Source organism: Tenrec ecaudatus, chromosome 11 (assembly GCF_050624435.1).
Source record: "Tenrec ecaudatus isolate mTenEca1 chromosome 11, mTenEca1.hap1, whole genome shotgun sequence".
NCBI lineage: Eukaryota > Metazoa > Chordata > Mammalia > Afrosoricida > Tenrecidae > Tenrec > Tenrec ecaudatus.
In genome coordinates, this window is record NC_134540.1 from 104,015,308 (window position 1) to 104,037,115 (window position 21,808).

General features: G+C 50.3%; 1 protein-coding gene across 1 annotated transcript in view; it reads left to right on the forward strand.

Moving 5' to 3' along the window:
• The first annotated feature begins 767 nt into the window (after positions 1–767).
• TMTC4 (transmembrane O-mannosyltransferase targeting cadherins 4) overlaps positions 768–21,808 on the forward strand; it is a 90,433-nt gene continuing 69,392 nt past the window's right edge. The window contains exons 1-4 of the mRNA XM_075563453.1: positions 768–859; positions 7,645–7,860; positions 14,463–14,578; positions 15,933–16,149. Coding sequence (XP_075419568.1) covers positions 7,699–7,860; positions 14,463–14,578; positions 15,933–16,149 — 495 coding nt within the window. The 5' untranslated portion in view covers positions 768–859; positions 7,645–7,698. The remainder of the gene's footprint in view (positions 860–7,644; positions 7,861–14,462; positions 14,579–15,932; positions 16,150–21,808) is intronic.

Consider the following 21,808-nt stretch of genomic DNA (forward strand, 5'->3'; position numbering starts at 1 on the left):
AGGAAGACTGGGCTCGTGGATTAACCGGGTGTATGAGGATCCGTGTGGCTAGAGGGATTTGCTGAAACAAAAAGCCGGATGTGCAAGGCCTTAGATCAAAAAGCACAGGCTTAGTTCAGTTCTAAGGCAGTACATGGAGATATGGACATCCTAAACAATCTCCTCCCAGACAGGATGAAGTTTAAAGTTGGAGTTGTTTTGATCCAGTTTCTTTTCCCTCCGGGAAGCTGCAGTCCCCTAAGGGAGCTCCACCGAGAGCCAGAGAAGCGCGAGACAGGCCAGAAATAGGCTCCAGCGCTCTGGGTACAGGAGGGCGGAGAAGGAACCCCCGCGCGCAGCGCAGCCGGCGCACAGCTGCGGCACCGGGAGGGCCGGCTTCCCGGGGTGAGCGCGCCGGGCGCAGCCCGCACTCCAAGCCCAGGCGGGGGCCGCCTCTTCCCCGCCCCGGGTCCTGCCCCTCCCGACGTCCCAGCACCGCCACCGCCCTCCCCACAACTCCGCTTCCTGGTCTCCCGCCGAGCCCGTCGGTCCCCGCCCCGCCTCCACGGACGGCTGGCGTCCTATGGCCTTCCGTAGCCGACGCGTCCGCCAATGGCCTGCTGAGGGCGAGGGCCTCGGCGCGAAAGTGACGGCAGCAGCAGCCAATCGCTAGGAGGAGGGGCGGGCCGAGGCGAGCCAGGGAGTGAGGGCGCGCGGCGCGCGTGGGGAGCGGCGGACCGGCGGGCGCGCGGCGGGGGGCGGGCGGAGGGGGGCGGTGCTCGGCGGCCCCTCCCCCTGGCCAGCTCCGGGCGGGCGCCGAGAGCAGCCGGAGTTTCCGCACCGGGGAGGGAGATGCCGCCGCGGCTCGGGCTCCTTGCAGGTAACGCGCGGGGCCGCCTGGAGCCGCGGCCGCGGCCCCTGCAGCGCTGTGCGCGACCGAACGCGCCGCGGGCCGAGCAGAGTTGGGCGCGGAGCGGGCGCGGGGTGCCTGCAGCCGCCGCTCCGCGAGCCCCGCGGGGCTGCCCCGGCTCGGGGGCGGCTCCCACCTTGGCAGGGGCGCTGCTGGAGGAGTTGGCTCTGGCCCCCTCCGAGGGGCGGACGCCGGGACCCGGGCTCAGCTCCGGGCTGCGGTAGGGGCAGGGGTCGCCCGGGGACGTGGGCCCTGGGCGCCCCGCGCCCCGTGGAAGCAGAACACGGGACAAAGGGAGCGGCTTGGGAGGTGCGCGCCCCGCCTCTGGCACCTCGGGCTCGGCTTTCTGCCCCTTGCCCCTGGCCTTGGTCACCACCCCCTGCTCCCCATTCCCACTCCAGCTGGCCCGGGGCGCCGGGCCGCTGCCTCACGTCCCCGAAGTGGCCACCTGGCTGCGGTGCCCCGTCTGCCCCAGCGCGCGCCCCGCGCCTGGCCGCCAGCTGTCAGCGCGCAGGCGTTTGCTGGGCACAGCCGGGCCATTTGGCCGCGTGCCTTGGGTTAAAAGGCGACCACCCTGCTGCGCGGTGAGTGCCAGCCACTCGCACGCTCCGCTGTGAAGCGGCACGAAAGGGGCGTGCAACCGGCCCGGGCGGCCGAGGGCTGCGGAGCCCAGTTTTCAGCGAGGCTTTGGAGTTTGGGGACGCGGAGCAGGTGGCTAAACCAACACCTCTCACCTCCTGCGAACTCTGCAGGGTTTCTAGTTTTGTTGCTGTTGTGTCTGCGAGCTGTGGGTGGGTGTGTGGTGCGTGTGTGAGCGCTCGTTTGTTGGTTTTGCTTTGCTTTTTTTCTTTGCTTTTTTTTTTAAACCACACACAAAAGAAGGGAGGAGTTAGAAGCAGAGCGCTGTGAATCATACACACTGCACTTTCCCCGGGAGAGCAGAGGGATGGGGAGAATTCCTTGAGAAACTATTACAGCGATAGATGACTGGATCCCCCTTCCTGGTCCCTTTTCCTGCACACCCTCCCGGGCCTGGTGGTGTCAGGCGATGCCCACAGCCTTCCATCGGAAAATGGCTACACGCTTGCAAGCGGCAAACTTTCTGGGACAGTTCAACTGTGGGCAGCTGTTCAGATGTGACTGTTGAACAAAGAGAGACATTCTTGTTAGAGACAGGCATAACCTTTGGGTAAGCTGGATTAGAAAAGGGAAACTATCTTCGGTTAACATTTTGCTCAGCCTTGCAGAGGGCCAGGCAATGGTTAGGACCAGCTCCTTCCTGGACGGCCCCTGGATAAGAGAAGCCCGATCACCATCTCCTGGCCCTAGAAGCGAGTTCAGAAATGATGGACACTTTCCTCTGCTGATTCCCCAGGCCTCTGTGTCCCTTTAGCCTGGCGGAGGGTCAGGTGACCTTGTGCATAACTAGAAAGGCTGAGGAGAGGCCAACCGGCCTGTTGGTGCATGTGGAAGAAGACCGTGAAGTATGTGGCTGCTGCTAATTTTACTTTTAGTCTGGTCTCACCATTCCCACTTGCTGCCGTTCAAGGTAATGTGTCAGCTATCAGTGTCCCCACAGGATGCAGCTCAGTCACATGTATTCCGGGGCTATCTCTTTGAGGTCTTTTTTGGCCCTTTCATTGGTAATCGATCAGCTTGTTTCACCCTCTGAAACCAGAGGCCAAACGTTAAAAGGTTGAGAAATTGGGAATAAAGAGACTTCCTTCCCAATGCAACTGTTGTTCAGGGCCAGTTCATGTTGAACAAAGTGGCAAAATAAACTCGGAGTCAGATAGGGATCAGAATACTCACTTTATTAACCAGGAAGACTGGATGGAGTAGTCTGCTGGAGTAAGTGGCCTCCCTTCTGGTTCCATCCGTTGACCTTACCAGCCAGCCAACATGGGCTCTCAGGCGAGACATCACGTGGAGAAGAAAGCTAGGGCCATAGAGCTGAAGGTCCACCGAGGGAAGAGTGGGAAGTGGGCTGCTCTTGCTGGAGGGCCACATTGGTATCTGATCATTGTGGAGCAAAGATGATTTCCTGTTTGAGACAGAATGTAGCACAAAGAACTCTGGCCAGGAGAACTAGAAACCTGAGGACCACTGGAAGGACAATGTACCCCTTTTAATATTGCTCGGTGGAGCCCTGGTGGCATAGTGGGTATGCTAACCTCAAGGTCAGCAGTTCGAAACCATCCACCTCTCCTGTTGAGAAAGATGAGGCAGATTTCTAACCCTGTAAAATGTTACAGTCCTGAAAACCCACCCAGACAGCTCTCCCCTGCCTCATAGGATCACTATGAGTGAGAATCGACTCAATGCAGTGAGTTTGGTTCTGAATTGTTCCAGGTCACTTGATGAGGTAGCGGTGACCCTGGTGGGTAAGCCTGAGTCCCAGAATGAATAATTGGTGGCAACATGGGTGTTCCCAAGATGGGAAGTCAGGGATTCGGCACCTAAAAGGGATTTCTCAAAAATAATTGCAATAATAATGACCTGATTGTTCGCATACATTGCCCTCTGCCATTGAGCCTCGTCTGACTCATAGCGACCGTGGACGGGGTTCTGAGACAATGCTTCTTTCCTGGAGCAGATAGGTTTGTCCTTCTGCCAAGGAACAAGTGGGTTTGAACTACTGACCTTCTGAACCCACAATGCCAGCAAAGCTCCAAGCATTAGCTCCTTTTATCCTTCCCAGGACGTCCTGAGGTCAACAATGGCGTCCTATTTTGCAGATGCGGCAGCTGACCTCAGAAAGTAGACGTATATCCAAAGTCATAAAGCCTGTGAGTCCGGATTTCTCTGCCTCCGAGACTTATGTTTTTTTAAGTACTGGACTAGTGTCGAAACTTTGCGTGGGTTTCTAGTACATTTGTTAGCCAGAGATATTTTTCAAACTGTTACATGATGCACATTAACGGTAAATATGACAGGGTTTCAAAAAGTCTGTGGGAAAGTGGAATTAAAAGATAATGGAAATTTCCCACAAAGTCTTTGAAGCCCCCTTCTATTACATTCTATCAGCCAGTATAGGTATTTTCTGGGGACGGTAAGGAAAGGGTCTAAGAGATTCTGGGAGGAGGAAGCCCCTGAAGTAGAAGAATAGAGAGACTGTAAGGGGTAGAGGGATAACCAGAACTGAGAAGTACGGGTGCACATAATCTAGTTGTCTAATTCCCTGCAAGAGAAGAGGAGATAGGGTGACTCTGACATTGACCTAATCATAGTGTCTTCTCCAGAAGATGCCAAAGCTACCAGGGCACCCCACATGTTCACACCCACCCTTGGCCTTGCATGTCTCTTGTCTGTTTTATGAGTACCAAAATGATTAATCGATATTGCATCTATCTGAGATGAAGATTGAAGCAAGATGGCCAATTTAAGAGCACACATGATTTCCTGAGGTATAGGAGCCCTGCTGGTGTGGTGACTTACGAATTAGCTGCTAGCTCCAAGGCCAGCAGTTTGAAACTACCGACCTCTCCACAGGAGCAAGGTGAGGCTTCCCACTCCTGTAAGATTCACAGCCTCGGGAGCCCACAGGGAAGTTCTATGAGTTAGGATTGACTTGACGGCAGTTTGAGTTTTTTGAGTCGGTGGCATAGTGGTTTCCTCATTGGGCTGCTGACCACAAGATCAACAGTTTGAATCCCCCATCCACTCCGAGGGAGAAAGATGAGGCTCTCTAGTCTAGTTAGACTTACAGCCTCGAAAACCCACAGGGGCAGTTCTGCTCTGTCCTAGAGGATCACTGTGAGTTGGCAAAGACTCGATGGGGCAGTTTAGTTTGGGGGCCCTCCTGTGATTCCATTTAAACCATTGACTTTGGTAAAATAACATTCAAATAGATGGGGTAAAACAGATGCTGTCAAGACCAGTTAAGTTATAGGGCCACTCATCAGCTAACAGCTCTATCGAGTGTTTTAAAATGGATGAAAGTTACTTGTGGGGCTTTATTCCGCGTTAATTTTTCATATCAGAGAACGCTTTTATTTCCCTCACCCATGAAGTGGTGACATCTTCCTAACTATTCAGTCTTTGATTCGATTTTTTTTTTTTTAAGTAGCAGGAGTAATTTCTTTAGCTGAGATGTAAACACAATGGTTGGGGCCTGTGGGGTGACCTGTATTGTGTTGGCGGCTGTAATTTGGATCTCTGAGCAATGGTTTGTCCTTTCACTAGAAAAGAAAAAAAAGGCAGTAGACAGTAGCTGGACTATTCCCGCGGCCCTTGCTGAGATCATGGGTTACATCAGGCGGAGAGGCTCAAGGGGCCAGCAATGAAAGCATTGCCGAGCCTCTCATCTCTGGGTGGTAAATCTGAACCTGCCTTCCAGCCCCTGGAAAGGGACAGCGATACCATAGAATGGTGCCCCATAGACTATTTGATCTGTCGCTGTGTGTTCGCGCAGATATAAGCCGATATGAAAGATGCCCAGGATGTAAAGATGCCCTATTTTGCTGACTTCTAATTGATTCCATATTCTAGGGCATTCACTTGGGGATCAGGAAACAAATACATTGAAACTGCCTTTCCAATCAAGGGGGCTGGCATTCTCTCATCTCAGCGTGGAAGAAATGGGGGGCAGGTAACTAGTAGGGAAGGTAAGCACCTTGGTACCAATAAACCACATGTAAAGGGGATTTTTTTCCCCAAAAGACAGTAGTTCTCTAGTGATACTTTCAACTCCAATGAAGAAAGAGTTGGTAGTAATAGGTAACCCCTCCCCGAGCATTTACTAATGTTGGGCAGTGTTCTAGGCGCTCTAAGTGGGTAACTCCAAGAACCCTCATGAAAGCCAGATGATGTTTCAGGTACTGTTTGCATCCGTGTTTAAGAACTGATAAATCTGAGGCCCAGAGAGGTTAAGTATCGTATATACTCAAGTATAAGCCGACCCGAATATCAGCCAAGGCACCTAATTTTGCCACAAAACCTGCATTAAAAATGTGCTGGAAAAACTCAGCTTATACACAAGTATATATGGTAGCTTGTTGAAAATTACACAGGGTGGGAACCCAAGCAGCCAGGCCCATTCATCATTCTGTCAGATCCAAAGAAAATATCACACTTGGAAATAGAGGCAGATAAAACATGACTAGGGAGGTGGGCAGCATAACAATACTTGGGCAGAATCGAAGGCAAGAAGTTGTTAGGCAACCCTCACGGGCATCAGACAGGATATATGATGTGCCCAAGGTCACTAGTAAATGGCAAGACTGAGACAAATATGTATGGCTTTACTACTCTGCCTGTTTGGAAGAAAAGCTAAAGCTGTGTGTGGCTACATTTATGGCAGCAAACGAATCTATGTCACACATTATCAAAGCATGTGTGGCAGTCATCAGTCTCCAGAACGAGGTGAGAGGAATGCTGGCAATGGTCGTGAAGACTGTGTTAGTTTCGCTGGGTCATGCTTCTTCGTGGGTTGGCAGTTACCAAATGATGTCATTTGGCAATGGTACCATGATGTACTCATCCTCCATTTTGAACTGCCAACCTTGTGACCGCAGCCCATTGCAGAACCACTACCCCACCAGGACCCATGTTTGGAGAATGCCGATTTTCACATAACAGCCTGGTCTTTGGAACCTAGCCATTATTGATCATGTCAGTAAGTGAGGACTGGTGTATATATATATATTATATTCAGCTATTTTCACATCACATAGCATTTATTTGGGGGATAGACTACCTACACAAAATTGATTTAGTTCTATTAAAGGTAGATTTAAATGTCGGCGCTTACTATTTTATTTGCTTTTTAATTAAAAGATCATTTTATTGGGGACTCTTACAGCTCTTATAACAATCCATACATCAGTTGTATCAAGCAAATTTTACATATGTTGCCATCATTATTTTCTAAACATTTACTTTCTATTGAGCCCTTAGTGGACTGGTCTATTTTTAACTTGACCTTTTCACCAATCTTGGACATTGTATCCTCATTTTGAATAGCCTCACTTCTCTTCACCCTATCCTTCAAGATATAGCCCAGTCCTCTCCCAGTTAACATGTTGTCTTAGACCCATCAACCTACAGTGTTCTTGTCTTTCTCTGCCAATCCTTTGTACTTAAACCATTACCCAGGCAGTTGATCTTTTGCTTTGTCTATAACTTATATTAAACTCTCCTCTTCTCTCTCTCCTTTTTATTTAACTCACATATGCCTCTTTAGTTCTACAAATTGATTTTTCAGACTAAAGATGATATATTAAACCCCTCCCCATGTGCTAAGACCCAACTATTAGCTAGTCAGAGGCTGGCAAGGGGAAAAGAGGTCATGATGACAGAATTCTGGCAGAAATTTGTACACAAAGGAGAGGTGGCAGGCAACACAACCGCATTTGTTAAGTGTTCTTGACTGAATGAAAAACATTTTAACATTTTTAACATTTTGGTGAGCAGTCACGTATTATAAAGTGTAATTTGCCATTGGGATGGATAAACACAGGATGTCATCGTATGAGTGTTCCCACAGGGACTCCGGCATCAGAGATCCCGGGGTTTCTGCTCCCAGAGGAGGAGGCCGAGCCAAGAATCTGAGGGCATCCCTGAGGTCTTTTCTGTCCACCAAAGTTTGAAAACCGTCTTTTAAAAGTTCCGATCATTTACACCCTTTAAAACCGCAGCATGAATGCCCGCCTGGCCTCCGCGCACTTCATTAAGGTCAAGAGCTCCACTGTGGAAACGTCCTCAAAAACGCATTGATGCACACCTGTGACCTGTTGTTGTTGTTGTTTTTGCAGATTTCTCACTGGCATGATGCTGGAGCAGGAGCGTGGCAGCCTGCAGCGTTCAAAATGGCCGAGCTGGACGCCGCTTTGGACCACGTCATTCCATCTTCGGTTCTTCCTCCCATCTGGGCTAAGTTAGTAGTAGGATTCGTTTCCCTCCTGTGTTTTGCCCGCAGCTATGACGGGGATTTTGTCTTTGATGACTCTGAAGCGATTGTGAACAATAAGGTTTGTATCTTAAAACCTTTTCTGGTAAAACGTCTATAAACCACTTGCATGTTGCCATTCAGACGCTTCTAAGTCCCGGTGACCCCACCGTGACAGGGCAGAACTGTCCCAGAGGGCTTCTAAGGTGGTGGCTCTCTAAATGTCTGTCACCACGAGGGCTGTCTTCCATGACACTTCTGGGTGGGCTTGAACCCCCCCATCTTTCCGTTTAGTCAAATGCTTACCTGTTGGAATCACCCAGGTAACCATTAACCTCTTTCCAACATCGCAGTAATCATCTAAGTTTGTTGGAATTATGTCTAGTAAATGAACCATGGGTGTGGCCCCTGTTTGTATTCATGGCTGCCATCTCTCTTAGATACTGCCTTGATTTAGAGCCTCTTGGGCTGCTAACCACAAGGTCAGCGGTTTGAAACCACCAGCTGCTCCATGGAAGAAAGATGAGGTTTTCTACTACCAAGAGGAGTTACTGTCTTGGAAACTCACAGGGGCAGTTCTACCCTGCTCTATAAGGTCACCGTGAGTCAGAATTCACTCGATGGCAGTGAATTTTTTTTAATTGCTGACATCAGGATGTCCAGCCACTGCCCGCGCTCAGTGCCCTCCATGCGCCCTCAGTCTGCACACACTTCTAGGATGCCAGGATCAGGATGTCCAGCCACTGCCCGCGCTCAGTGCCCTCCGTGCGGCCCCAGTCTGCACACACTTCTAGGATGCCAGGGCAAGGCCTAGAGCACCACAGACTCCGTAATTCCGGTTTTAGGAAGATTGTTTAGAACTCCCAGTCACAACTATTAAAAGCGGGAAACTTGGCCCTTTGCTGCAGTGATAGGTGAGCTGGGCACCGTGGAAAGGTGAATTCTCTGCAGCAGGCAGCGGCTGGCTGCTGCTTTGTCCTCCGGCGGGCACATCAGGACAGCCTGCTGGCTGCAGCCATGGGAAGGGTGGTGTGCACGCCCCACGGGCCGAGTGCCTGCTCGCTTCCAGCGTGGGGGTGCAGATTTGCTGACTTTGCAGACCCCACTCCGTTTGGCTCACCAGTGGGTGCTATATCAGTGCAGGGGAACGGTCTTCTTTATGACTTGCTCACTAGAATGAGGTTTGTGCCAAGGGAAGAAAAATAATCAGGGGAGCTACAAGAATATCTGAACCCGAAATTGGATGGCGGGCGGGGTTGACTGGTGCCGAAGAGTACACCCTGAGGTTGGAGCGCCGTGAGACCCTCAAGTCTCGAGGCCAACCTGGTATTCTTATGTGCCCTTAACCCATGACGAGGACTTGAAGGAACAGGCTGATCTTATACTTCTGTAGATGCCGCTACAACCACAAGTAGCAACACTGTGGATGGACCACTTGGAAGCAAAAAGCGCCAAGTTGTGGATTTTACTCTATGAGGGAAAAGTCATTTTTGTTTTTCCCTGTTAGGAAAAGCTGGCTATGAAACAATAGTGTCTGGGGGGGTGGGGACTGCTTTGCAGAAATTCATTTGTAGCAATCTCATAATTGATCTTTTTGATGCCCAGACTGCACAGACCATTGTATACTGTTTCTCGTTCACACTCTTCACTGGTAATTTTCCTGAGGCTCACTCAGCCCCAAATGGAAACACCCACTGCCACGTCGTTTCTGACTCCGAGGACCCTGTAAGAAGGAGTGGGGCTGCCTCACAGGGTTTCCAAGGCCCTTGTCCCCTCGGAAGCAGTCCGTCCCTCACCTGTGGAGCCGCCAGGAAGTTTGAACTGCCAACCTTTGGGGGTAGAATCTGAGCACTTTTACCAGCTCACCACTAGCTCCTTGTAATTCTAAGCAACGACATCAGATCCGTTGTTTAATATCCACAGAATTACTTTTTAAATTAGAATGTAGTATTCTTTGTATGTATGTGTATATATACAATTTTATTAAACATTTTGGTAAGCATTTTTACACACAGTAGAAGTTATATAAAGTGCTGGCTTAGAATTTCTATTATAGACAAAACCTTTTGGTCAGCAAGAAAGGAAACAAACCTGAGGCCTGTCTGTGTGGGACTCCCTGGCGTATGGGTGTGAATCTGGTTCTGTGTGAGTTCAGGCGGATGACGGCATTTTGTGATCTTCTGAGCACTGTCTTGGCAGTGTTTTCTGCAACATCACACTGTGCCCCTTTTGTTAGCTTGCTCGCCCTCCCTCTTCCTGCCCTGTTTCCTCGGAGGCCCCCTTCCACCCGCAGGCACTGTGCCTGCAGTCTTGAGAGGCAGGTTGTTACTGAGGTTCTTGGTGTTAAGGACCGTTTTCCAGATGCCAACTTGTAGTATTGAGTTGCCTTTTTGTTCATGGAGATGATGATTGGCTTTGAGACAGTTGTGTTAGCCTCAATTCCAGACACGCTCCGTCTTCTCGATAAGTCATCACGAGGGGAAAACGGAGCATGCTTCAACAGCCCTGCCCTGCTGTGTGCAGGCTAACCCTAATCAAACATTTAGCGTGTCTTTGGTGTTCAATGTCGGCTCTCAGGGAGGGAAGATTCTCTCCCCAGCCCCCCATCATGACACCACAGGTCCTTTGTGACAGTGCAAAAGAACTCTCGATTTTGTACCTGAGAAAACTGGTGTAGGTGGGTGGATTGCATGACCTTTGCAGAATAGCTGACCAGCTCCGCAGGGGTCCCTTCTGCTTAAGGCTCAAGAGCCAGTACCCAATGGAAGGGAAATAAACCCACACAAGCAGGTGTCTGGGAACAAATGTGCAAGGTGCCCTTTTCTCAACCCCTCCCCTTTGGTTCCATGTGCACTTAAATCACAAGTCCTTAATGGGTGTACTTATATTGCTCTGTGAGGCCCTGGTGGTGCTGTCAGGTAACCACAAGGTCAGTGGTTCAAATCCACTCACCACTCCACAGGAGTAAGTTGAGACTTTTTGCACAGCCTGGAAAGATGAACAGCCTCAGAAACTCTATATGGGGTGGTGATGAATTAGAATCCACTTGATGGCAGTGGGTTTGTGCAACCCATTATTGGACAAGCACACTTCTTCTGCCCGGGGCATTCTCGAGCTGGAAAGGCGATCCATCGAGGATACAAACCTGGGTGTAGACCCTCCCTGCAGAGTCTCCCTGGTCTCATTGTTGGAGTCAGGAGCTAGGCGTGCAAGGAGCTGAAGGCTCTGAGATGGACGGTAGCTCGTTCAGGAAGTCCGGGGGCTGTACCAGGGCCTGCATAGCTCTGACCCTGGGGTTCCAGTGTGACAAACTGCAAGGCCAGAGGCGGGAGCTCTGTGCAGAGAGGAGAAGCAAACCACACATGATACTGCTTCTGTTCTTCTGAAAACAGATCTGAGCGGACATGGCTTTACTGGGTCCTTCTGAGCATCTCGGGTTTATTCAACTTCAGTAATGTGTCTTTCTTTTAAAGTCACTCTGTGCGTCTAATCCCCTTGCCTGTACGGAGACATGTTATAGCTTCTGTCTTCTTAACACATTTTAAGGCATGTAATCCACCTACCATGCCAGTCAGTAAGGAGAGGTGTGCCACCATCACCGCGGTCCATTCGAAACGCCTTCTTCTTCCTTGGACCCACTGTTATTAGCACCCCATTTCCTCGCCCACCTCCCTGCCCTGCCCCCAGGAAACCTTCAATCCAGTACTGTCTCCAACCGGCATTTCACTGCGTGCTAGATCTTCTTCATGACAAGCTCGATTTGGAGAAAGGGGGTTTTAATCTATCTATCCATCTATTTATTGATTTATTTTGCTCAATTCCACCCAGCCTTCTTTGCCATCCTGTTTTCACTTAAGTTGTCTGCCTAGTTACCTTTGGGCCCAGCAAGTCGGGGTGTGTGTTTCCATGCGAAAGAAAAGGCAATGCCAGCAGATTTAGAAAAGCATCTATTGGATGCAGAGCACCAGCGAGGTCGGAAACAGGACAGGAAGAGACCTTTCCTTCAGGGAACATGCGTTCCCGAGGACCAAGGCAGACAATACACAGGGATCTAGGTCTTATGGGCCGTGTGACAGCGCTGCATGCTTGCAGAGTCTCTCTGACTAACTTAGGGTGTGGCTAGATTCAGGACGGGGACAAAGTCAGGGACGCATTTTCTCTTGGTCCCCAGGCTCTACCTTCCGCTCTGTGGGCTACTTTCTCAGGCCCCAGCGGAACCCCTAGCAGGGCCAGGCTCACGTCCTTCCAGCACTAAATTTAGCAGAAGTGAGCGTCTGCTGAAGCTTCTGGAATGGGTCTGCATTGATCCTGCTTGACCTGGCTTGGACCATGCCCATCCCTGAACCAGGGACCAGCCCCAATCAGACGGACCATAGTCACACGCTCCATTCCTGACTCGAGGTGTGGACTCCCCTTCTCCAGAGCCTCGCGGATTAATAGTGAACAAGAATGAGCTCTGGACAAAATTCCTGGGGCGCTGCCATCACCAGATGGTGAGCGAGCAGCCTGATGTGAAAGATGCACATCTAGTATGAAAAGCAAGATCACAGCGATCATAATTAAAGCTGTCACCGACCGCTCTACCTTCAGGATATCACGTATTTGTCCTTCAGGAACAATTATTGTTTTCATTGGCGGGTATATGCTTGGGGGAGATCAGAGCACAGTAAATGCGGTTTAAATGGTAAAGGAATACGTGGTTTCACACGATGAGAAGCCCAGAGGGAGAACGTCCCTGGATTGGAGCCTCGGGCCAGCAGTGCCATCAGGGTCCAGGCATGACCATCATGTGGTGGTGTGATGGTCAGTTATGCATTGGGCTGCTGACCACACCGTCAGCAGTTCAAAACCACCAGGGGCTCCAAGGGTGAAAGGCAAGGCTTTTTACCCCCATGAAGAGTTACAGTCTCAGAAACCTACAGGGGCAGTTCTACCCTGCCTCCCAGGGTAGATAAGAGTCAGAACCGGCTCGATGGCAGGGAGGCTTTGAGACGTGTGTCTCCGTGTTCAGAAGGGGCCTGTCACCATTTAGACATCACGTCCAGACGTGGCTGTGCACAGCCGGAGGAAAGGGATGTGCTGGGCATTGCTCTTTATTATGAAGCAGACCCCTCATGGGACCCAGTGGGCACTGTGAGTTCACTTGTGGTACGTAAGTAAGTGCTAAGACAGGGGGGTGTTGGCGGCAGAAGTTGGAGCAGTAATTGTCAGGCAGCCACCAGCATCTGTCTTAGCTCATGTTCTTCTTCCAGAGTAGATTAATTTCTCTATTCAGGATTCATGGCCTGTAACTTACAGTTAAGTAGCTTTCCTGGCAAAACTCTTCTATTTTCCCCAATATCATTTCTTGTCTTGGTTCTAGCTCTCAGAGTGTTATTCATTACTATTCAAAGTAATTCAAAGAAATTACTACTCAAAGTGATTTCTTTCCACCCCGGTTTCATGAAAAGAGAAAAAAGTTACGACTGAAACTGCACGCGATATTAAGAACTGCCGCCACTAGGGACAAAGATACTTTTGCATGCTTGCTTTTGTGGGAGTGCACGCTGTTCTCCTGCCACGTGGGGACTCGTGTGGACAGAGAAGCATTTGCAGTGTTCATGTGTAGGAGCCAGAAGGACACAAAACACATAAATGTGAGCATAAATTCAAGAACTTCATTTCCAGAAAACATGAATGGGCCTGTGACTGGAGTGAGAGAAGGAACAGCTTGCAACAGATTGTACGCAGCAAACCCTCTGCGCGTGGAGATGGATGGATGTAAAGGCAGGGCTTGTGAATGCAGGAGCCTTCAGTGTGACTTGCTGTTAGGTGGGCCCATGCAGAGCCAGGGAAGGAGGATTGGAGCCCTGTTCCTCTCTGGCCAATTGAATTCTTTCTTCAATTCCTCCCAGGGCCAGTGGGGAAGCCCACGGATAGGGGGTCCACAGTGAGTCCCTGAAGGGGTGCTGTTGTTTGGTTGTTGTGTGCTCTCCAGTCAGTTCTGACTTCCAGTGAGCTTATAGGCGAGCAGAACACCCCATAGGGTTCTCGAGTGTGTAATCTTTACCAGAGTAGATTACCAGATCTCTTCTTCTGCGGGGCTGCTGGTGGGTTTGAAGCTGGAGCTTTCAATTAGGAGCTGAGTATTTGTGTCCCCAAGGCTCCTCGAAGGGGCATTAAAAGAAGGACAAAACCACTTCCATTGAGTCCATTCTGGCTCATAGTGACTCTCTACTGGGTTCCCAAGGCCGTAAAACCTTTACAGGAGCAGAGAGCTTCGTTTTTCACCTCAGAGCAGCTGGTGGGCTTGAACCACTTGATGCCAAACTCACGCTCACTGCCATCAAGTTGAGTCTAGCTTATAGCAACGCCGTAGGACAACGTCCAACTTCCCCTTTGGGTCTCCAAGACCTAAAATCTTTACAGAAGTAGACAGCCTCATCTGCCTCCTGCAGACCACCTGGCGGGTTCGAACCTTGTGGTTACCAGCTCCATGTGTAACCCACTGGGCACCAGAACTTAACCTGGCAGTTAGCAGTGTTATGCTTGCCCACCAGCACCACCAGAACTCCTTGAAAGAGCATTCGGCCTTGGTGGTTTCTTGTTCTATGAGTAAATCGTGTTTCTAAGGAATTTGGGATCTTGGCTGCCTCCTCTCCTCATTTTCCTTTGTCCAGAACGTCTTCTTTTCTGTTCCTGCAGGATCTCCAAGCAGAAACACCCCTTGGTGACCTGTGGCATCATGACTTCTGGGGCAGTAAGCTGAGCAGCAACACCAGTCACAAGTCCTACCGACCTCTCACCGTCCTGACTTTCAGGTGAGACCTAAGTGAGGGCCGCCCCGCGACGGACTGAAAAGCCAGTGGCCATTGAATCGGTTCCGACTCATGGCGACCCATGCATGTCAGAGGGGAACTGTGCCCCTGGGGCTTTCAGTAGCTGATTTTTCTTAAATTGATCAGCAAGTAGGTCTTTCTCCGGAGGGGACGGGGTCGATTTGAACCTCTAACCTTTGGCTGTTCGTAGATGAAAAGGTTTCCACTGTTGGCGGTGCACACCAGTTTTTCCTATTGGAATTACAACCTCCCCATGTGGACATCTCCTCCAGGCAGTCCCGCTATTAGAAATGACGTCATTGCACTATTGAGGGGAAAGCACCTCTCGTGGCGCAGTGGTTACATGCACAGCTGCTACCGAAAGTTTGCGGTTCGAACCCACCAGCCACTCCATGTGCGAAGTCTGCTGCCGTAAAGGTGACAGCCTTGGACACCCTCGGAGCCAGTTCAACTCTGTCCTACAGGTCGCTATGGGTTGGGATCGACTCCACAGCAAGGGGGTGAAAATAGAATGTGCATGCAGAAAATTGGCTTGAAAACGTGAGGCATGAATCTTCCTACTGTTCCAAGCCAGTGTGCAAGACTGAAAGGAAACCGAGAGCCACCACCACCCCGCCTATTAGTCAGGGACTATTTGCATTCAGTTTATTCGCCTCGTGACTGTTCCCCCATTCATAATTAATTAGCAGGGTGCTTCACCAAATCTGTGGAAATAGGAGATGAAAAGAGAATGGACTTGCCCACCAACATTTTGAAGCCGGTTCGTGCACCTTGGGTATGTTTTGGGCATCTGAGTGCAGCTCTCCCAGAGCAATGTGGCAGGGAGAGCTGGAGCCACGGGCAAAGGAAAAGCAGTCAGAACAAGGCGTCCCTGGCCGTGGGCAGTTGCTCGGCTGGCTCTAGCTCCTTGACGTCTGTAACGAGTGCTCTCCATCTCTGGTGCTGGCCAAGCAAGTGCCAGAGCTGCCCAAGCTCAGGGTCTGTGGACAGCTACGAGTAACGCTGCCCTTGGGGTGCAGTTTTACCCTCCTCCCCACCTTGGTTTTGGACACTTCACAATTGTCTTGCTTCCCCCTCCCCAAGGATTGTCTGTCATGCCCCCTTGAGATGCCCTATTCTCTCCCTTTTCCACGCTTGGTTAATGATGCTTATACCATTTCTTTGCCTCTCTTAGCTGGACAGGTGTTCTTTATCTTGGTACTGTGTTTACCAGCCTTGAGCCTCAGTCTTTATTTTCCCCTTTCAAGACTTGTGCTCAGAACCCCTTTCCTTCCCGTTGCGCGCATGCCTGCCTTGTGGGCCCGTGTGTCTAATGAGGCACCTTTGCTTACTACAGAATGAACTACTATTGGTCGGGAGGCTTCCACCCCGTGGGCTTCCACGTGGTCAACCTGCTCCTGCACAGCGGCATCTCTGTGCTCCTGGTGGACGTCTTCTCCGTGCTGTTGGGTGGCCTGCAGTACACCAGCAAGGGGCGGAGGCTGAACTTGGCCCCCCGAGCATCCCTGCTAGCGGCCCTGCTGTTCGCCGTGCATCCGGTGCACACAGAGTGCGTGAGTATCGTCTGCCCAGGCGTCTGCGTGCGCGGGGAAATGAGAACATGCCCGTATGCTGCCTGGCTCTCCAAAAACTCACAGACTTGTTTTGCCCAAGAGCTGTAGAAAATACTGTATTTTCTCACACAGACACTCGGACACTCAAAGCCAGCCTCTCTGCCATCTAGTCGATTCCGCCTGATCATGACCCTACAGGACAGTGTAGAACTGCCCTTCTACGTTTCTGAGGCTGTGAATCTTTATAGGAGTAAAAAGCTTCTTCTTTCTCCCACAGAGTGGCTGGTGGTTTCAAACTGCTGACCTTGTGGTTCGCAGGCCAACACATAATTCACAACACCACCAGAGCTCCTGCAGTGCCCACGTAAATAGCGCGTATACCCCTACAGCACACACAGAGCACACAGGATGCTAATGTGCTAGGGAGGTTCGTCACATGCATGTAGCTTGTGCCAAAAATCTCCTGGAGCAAAGCAGCGTGCCCTGTATGTGCCGACTTTGTGCCCATGCCAGCCTGGGGTGCGCTGTTGAGGGCACTGAGCGTTCGTGTTCCTGCTGTTGTGAGGCGCTGTGTGTCGAGCTGGCTCCGACTCAGCCCCCTATGTACATCAAGATGCACGCCACCCGGCCCTGTGCCGGCTCGTGATTCTTCTGATGTGGAGCCCATTGGTGCAGCCACTGGGTCACTCCATGTCTTTGATGCCCTCCTGCTTTTTCACCGCCCCGCTCCTTTACCCAGCATGATGCCCTTCCCCAGGGATTTGTCTCCCCTGGCAGCAGGTCCAAAGGACGTGAGATGACGTCTCGCCATCCTTGCCTCCCGGCCACATCATTTCATTGTCGTCAGCACCGCGCTGAGCAGGCGGCTCTTCCTCAGTCGTATTGTGAGTGCCTTTCGACCGGAGAGGCTCATCTTCCACTATCTCTGACACTGCTCTGGCTCTCTTCATGAAGTTTCCCGTAGCTGGAAATGTTTCGATGTTCCGCATAGAGCTTTCGGTGGTAATTCCTCTGACGTGGGCATTCGACGCCTTCTTCATAATCTGTTCTGAGTCTGTACGCCCTGCGGGAACCTGTTCCCTTGGGGTGACCCTGCTGGCATCTGAAACACCTGTGACAGGGCCTAACGTATCATAGCAATGCACAAGCCACCTCATTAGGCCAAACGGACAGGCAAGTGGTGGGTTCACTGTTACCATCCTCAGTTTCCAGCAGTGCACCTCATGTGTAGCTACCAGCCATCTCTCAGTGGAATTGGCATGTCACTCAATGCTGGATGGGTTTCAGCAGAGCTTGCAGACTAAGACAGACTAGGAAGAAAGGCCTGGAGATCTACTGCTGAATATCAGGCAGTGAAGACCCTATGGATCGCAACAATTTGATCTACTACTATTTGTGGGAGTGGCACAAGACCGGCATTTTGTTATTCTGAGCATGGGGGTCACCAGCAGTCTGGGCCTGACTTGATGGCAGGCAACAGCAACATGGCCTCTGCTGGTTCTTTCTGTTCAGCTTGTAGGGCTGCCCCGATGCATTCACACTTAAGGCATGGCTGTTGAATATTGCCTGGCTTAGGGGTCCCAGGATCACAGGCAAAGAATCCTCTCTCACGAATGGTTGGATACAATCTTGCTATGTTAGCTGAGAGCTTTCTAAGTTACATGGTGCTTGTTCATACTCACTTGTCACCAAAACTCTGTGAGACCAGAGAGCAAGTAGGACCGTTTCCATTTCACAGGTGCAGACGTGGCCTGGGGAGGCAAACAGGAGTCCATAATAGGCCAGCCACATAGCTAATGTGTGCAGGGGCCAGAGCTTACCTGGAGCCTCTCCTGGAGGCTGCTGACATACCGTCCCCCCTTGTCACCCTCTCTGCCTGCATGGCAGGCCCCCTCGTGAGCATGGAATGCAGCGATCAGTGCTTTCTTCCTCTTGGTAGACTCCGCGCAGGCATCTGGGCAGCTCCTGACACATGCCTAACCCGTTCTGCGTACCACATCTGTATCCGCGGGACTGGTGCAAACTATGCCAGGGCTTCCCTAGATTTTTGTAGAATTTTCTACAGCCACCTCACCCCTACACTGTGTAACCCATTGAAAATGTCAGTCACTGCGCTGGCTGAAGTAAAAGACTTGATTTTGGTCGTCCACTCTGTGAGCTGTACTTTATTCCTTCGCTTACAAGGCAGACTGCTGCATTTAGTATGCCTTTACATTCCTACATTGTGTTGTCCTCATTCGTGGTCTCTGTTTTGCCTCTCTGGCTTCTAATATCCATTGCTAGGCTACCGAGCACTGCCAGACAATATTCACGATGAAAGGGTTTCTTTTCTTTTTTTAAAATTGTTTGTTTTATATATTTTTTGTAATCTCTTGCCTAGTATTTTTTTCTTTTTTTACATTTTATTAGGGACTCATAGAACTCTTATCACAATCCATACATATACATACATCAATTGTATAAAGCACATCCATACATTCCCTGCCCCAATCATTCTCAAGGCATTTGCTCTCCACTTAAGCCCCTTGCATCAGGTCCTCTTTTTTTTTTTCCCTCCCTCTCCTCTCCCCCCTCCCTCATGTGCCCTTGGTAATTTATACATCGTTATTTTGTCATATCTTGCCCTATCCGGAGTCTCCCCTCCCCCTGAAAGGGTTTCTTAAGAAGCTCACCAGACGGGTTGCTGGTGAGAAAGGCTCAGGATAGAGTTGATTATCAGAGTTCTCCTCGAGGTTTTGCTGAGCAGCAAATTCAGAGGAGTTAAGAGGCTTGGCAGGCTGGAAACTTGTGGTAAAAGGTGAGTTGGGAGCTATTTACTTCTGTGTAACTGAGCAAATTAGAATGCATGTCCGTGTGAATTCTCCCTGTGTATGGGCTAGATGTTTGGTGAGCCTCCAAATCGTGTGAGCATTGACGATCCGTGTGAGAATTCCTGAGTAAAGGACTGACTCCAAGTTTGGAGCCTGCGTTAGGCCAGGTTGTCTAGAGAAAGAAATTCAGTCATGCTTACATGTTGCATAAGAAAGTGCTTTATAGCAAGAAGAAATTCTATAGCGTGAAGGCATCCCAGCCCAGACCAACTGAAGTCCTGAATAATCCAAGGGGAGTCCATAACCCCTCCTTCAGACTCAGAGACACAGGCCCGTGACAGAGAAGCGGGAAGGGCACAGGCCAGTGAGTGCAGTCGCTGGCTCCAAAGGCATAGGGAACATGGCAGGGTGCCAGCAGCTCTCAGGGTCCAGGCAGGAAGGTGAAGGAACAGAGAGAGGAAGTTCCCGGCCCCTCCCCCGCCTCCCTCTGCCCCTCCCCCCCTGCCCCATCCCTCTAAGGAGGCATCATCAGGCTATGACCTGATTGACAGATTGTCCGTCCCCACTAAACTTTCATCAAACCCAAGCTGACATAAAGTCATCTAAATACACAGATCCTTGGCTAGTTTAATGTGACCTTACAGGCAAAATTAAAGGTTTGAATAGTTAAGCAAAATAAATTTTCTGAAAAGTGAATTTATTTTTTTTTAAAAAGCTTCAATTTCAACTGTAACTGTATGTGCTTACATATAAATGCCCACGCCCACGCCCAGATAAATGCCTCCTGGGCACATGTTCACCCCTAAACTCGGTTCCATATATTTATCAAGCTTTTAATGGTGAATTGGGTGAAGGTTCACAGAGCGAATTCATTTTCCAATCCACCATTCCCGCGTGTTCTGTGTCATATTTCAGTCCCGTACAATGTCCCATCCCTTAGCCCACTTCTTGTTTGTGTTGGTGTTTCCAGTTTCAAGGACGCCTCCTCTCCTGCCCCTTCCCTGGCCTTCTGAACTTCGTCCTCCAGCAAAAGCTGCCCTTCCACGAATGTAAAGGGGAGCCAGGGGTGAAGAGAAGGGACTATGTTCAAATCTTATCGTCTTACCCCTACCCCACCCTTGAAATTGACTCCAACCCAAAGGGCAGGAAATATTATAGGTCAATAAAACCTAGCATTCCTAAGACCAAGATATTTTTAAGTTTGCCTTTCATTGTTCTGGCAAATAGTATTCCGTTTCCTCTCATCTGCAACCTCATTATCACCTACTCGCTTTTTAATCCAGTTTTTAAAATGTACCCCCAACTGGGGTGCCCAAGAGCAAGGTTTCTTGTCTCTTCTAGTTAGACAGCCTTGGGTTCCAGGCTGTTGGGTGACCTGCAGCCTGGCTAGCTGCCCGTCCTCCAGAGCAGCAGGGCCAGCGTGGGCTTTGCTCTGTCCTAGGCGGAGGACAATGGGAAAGCAGTGGCATTGGGAAGCCACTTCCAGTTTGATCCAGTGACCATGTAGACCCAGCCAGGTTTTATTAACATACATTTCTTTCACTTTATGTTAGCATTTGTGTGTGTGTGCTTGGAATCCTTTTAACTCCTCGATATTAACGCTGAAACTCTTTCTGTCAGTTGCAAATAAAGGGAGCCCTGATAGTGTAATGGTTTATGTATTGTGCTGCTAACTGTAAGGTCAGCAGTTCAAAACCACCAGCTATGCCATGTGAGAAAGGTGAGGCTTTCTACTTCCATAAAGAGTCAGTCTTAGAAACCCACAGGGGCAGTTCTACGCTATCCAATAGGATCCCTATATGCCCACTGCCATCAATTCCGACTCATAGTGACCCTACAGGACCGAGTAGAACTGTTGCTTAAAGTTTCTCAGACTGTACCTCAGCTGGTGGGTTAAAACTGCGGATGTTGCAGCCTCTAGCCCAACACAACCCCAGTACCACCAGTGGACCTTCATTAAGATGTAAGCACCACCGCCATTGAGTTGATTCTGATTCATATTGAACTTATAGGACAGAGTCGAGCTGCCCCTCTGGGTTTCCAAGGCTGTAAACGTTTAGAGGAGCAGACAGCCCAACGTGTAACCGAGTATGCCACTAGGATTCTTCTTTCATGAAGGTGTAGAGGTTGGGATTGAGAGCACACACTTTCTTTTCTATCGGGCCCGAGGTTCCTTTCCATCCTCGGGTACTGTGGCTATAGCTTTAAATTGCCCTGTCCCTCCTTGTTGCCCCAGAAGGCCCCAGCCCAGGATAATTAGAGAGCCCTCCTCACTCTGCACAGTGCTGCGGAGACATGCAGTGCCTCGCCCTCTTCTTTTCTGCCCCCCAGATGTATGGAAGGAACTCTGGATTCATGAAGACAACTAATGCTGAGCTAGCACCTACTGTGCCAGGCTCATTTCTGTTTGTTGTTGTTGTTTTAAGACAGATGGTGCCGAGTCAGCTGTGACTGGTGGTAACCCCTTGCATGTCAAAGCATAACTGTGCCCCATAGGGCTTTCCTTGAAAGTAGGTCCCCAGACTTTCCTTCCAAGGGGCACACATCCGCATGGACTCACACCTTCGCTCTTTCCATAAGCAGCCAGGTGTGTTTGCATCGCCCAGCGAGCTCCTGTTCTGTCCAGCTCTATGAATGTGGTGTCTGCTGATTCAGGGAGTTGAGATCCCTGCACAGCCAGGAGCTCTTAGCACATCTTCCTTCCATTCACGAAGTAATTGTACGGTGTAACTCTCCAGCACTCACAGGCTGTGGAAACTTCGTGTTGTTCTTAGCTTCCTTCCCAGGAGTTTTTTTTGTTTTTCATGGACGTGGTGTTTGCACCGTCTTAGTGATTGCGTGAGCCCCCT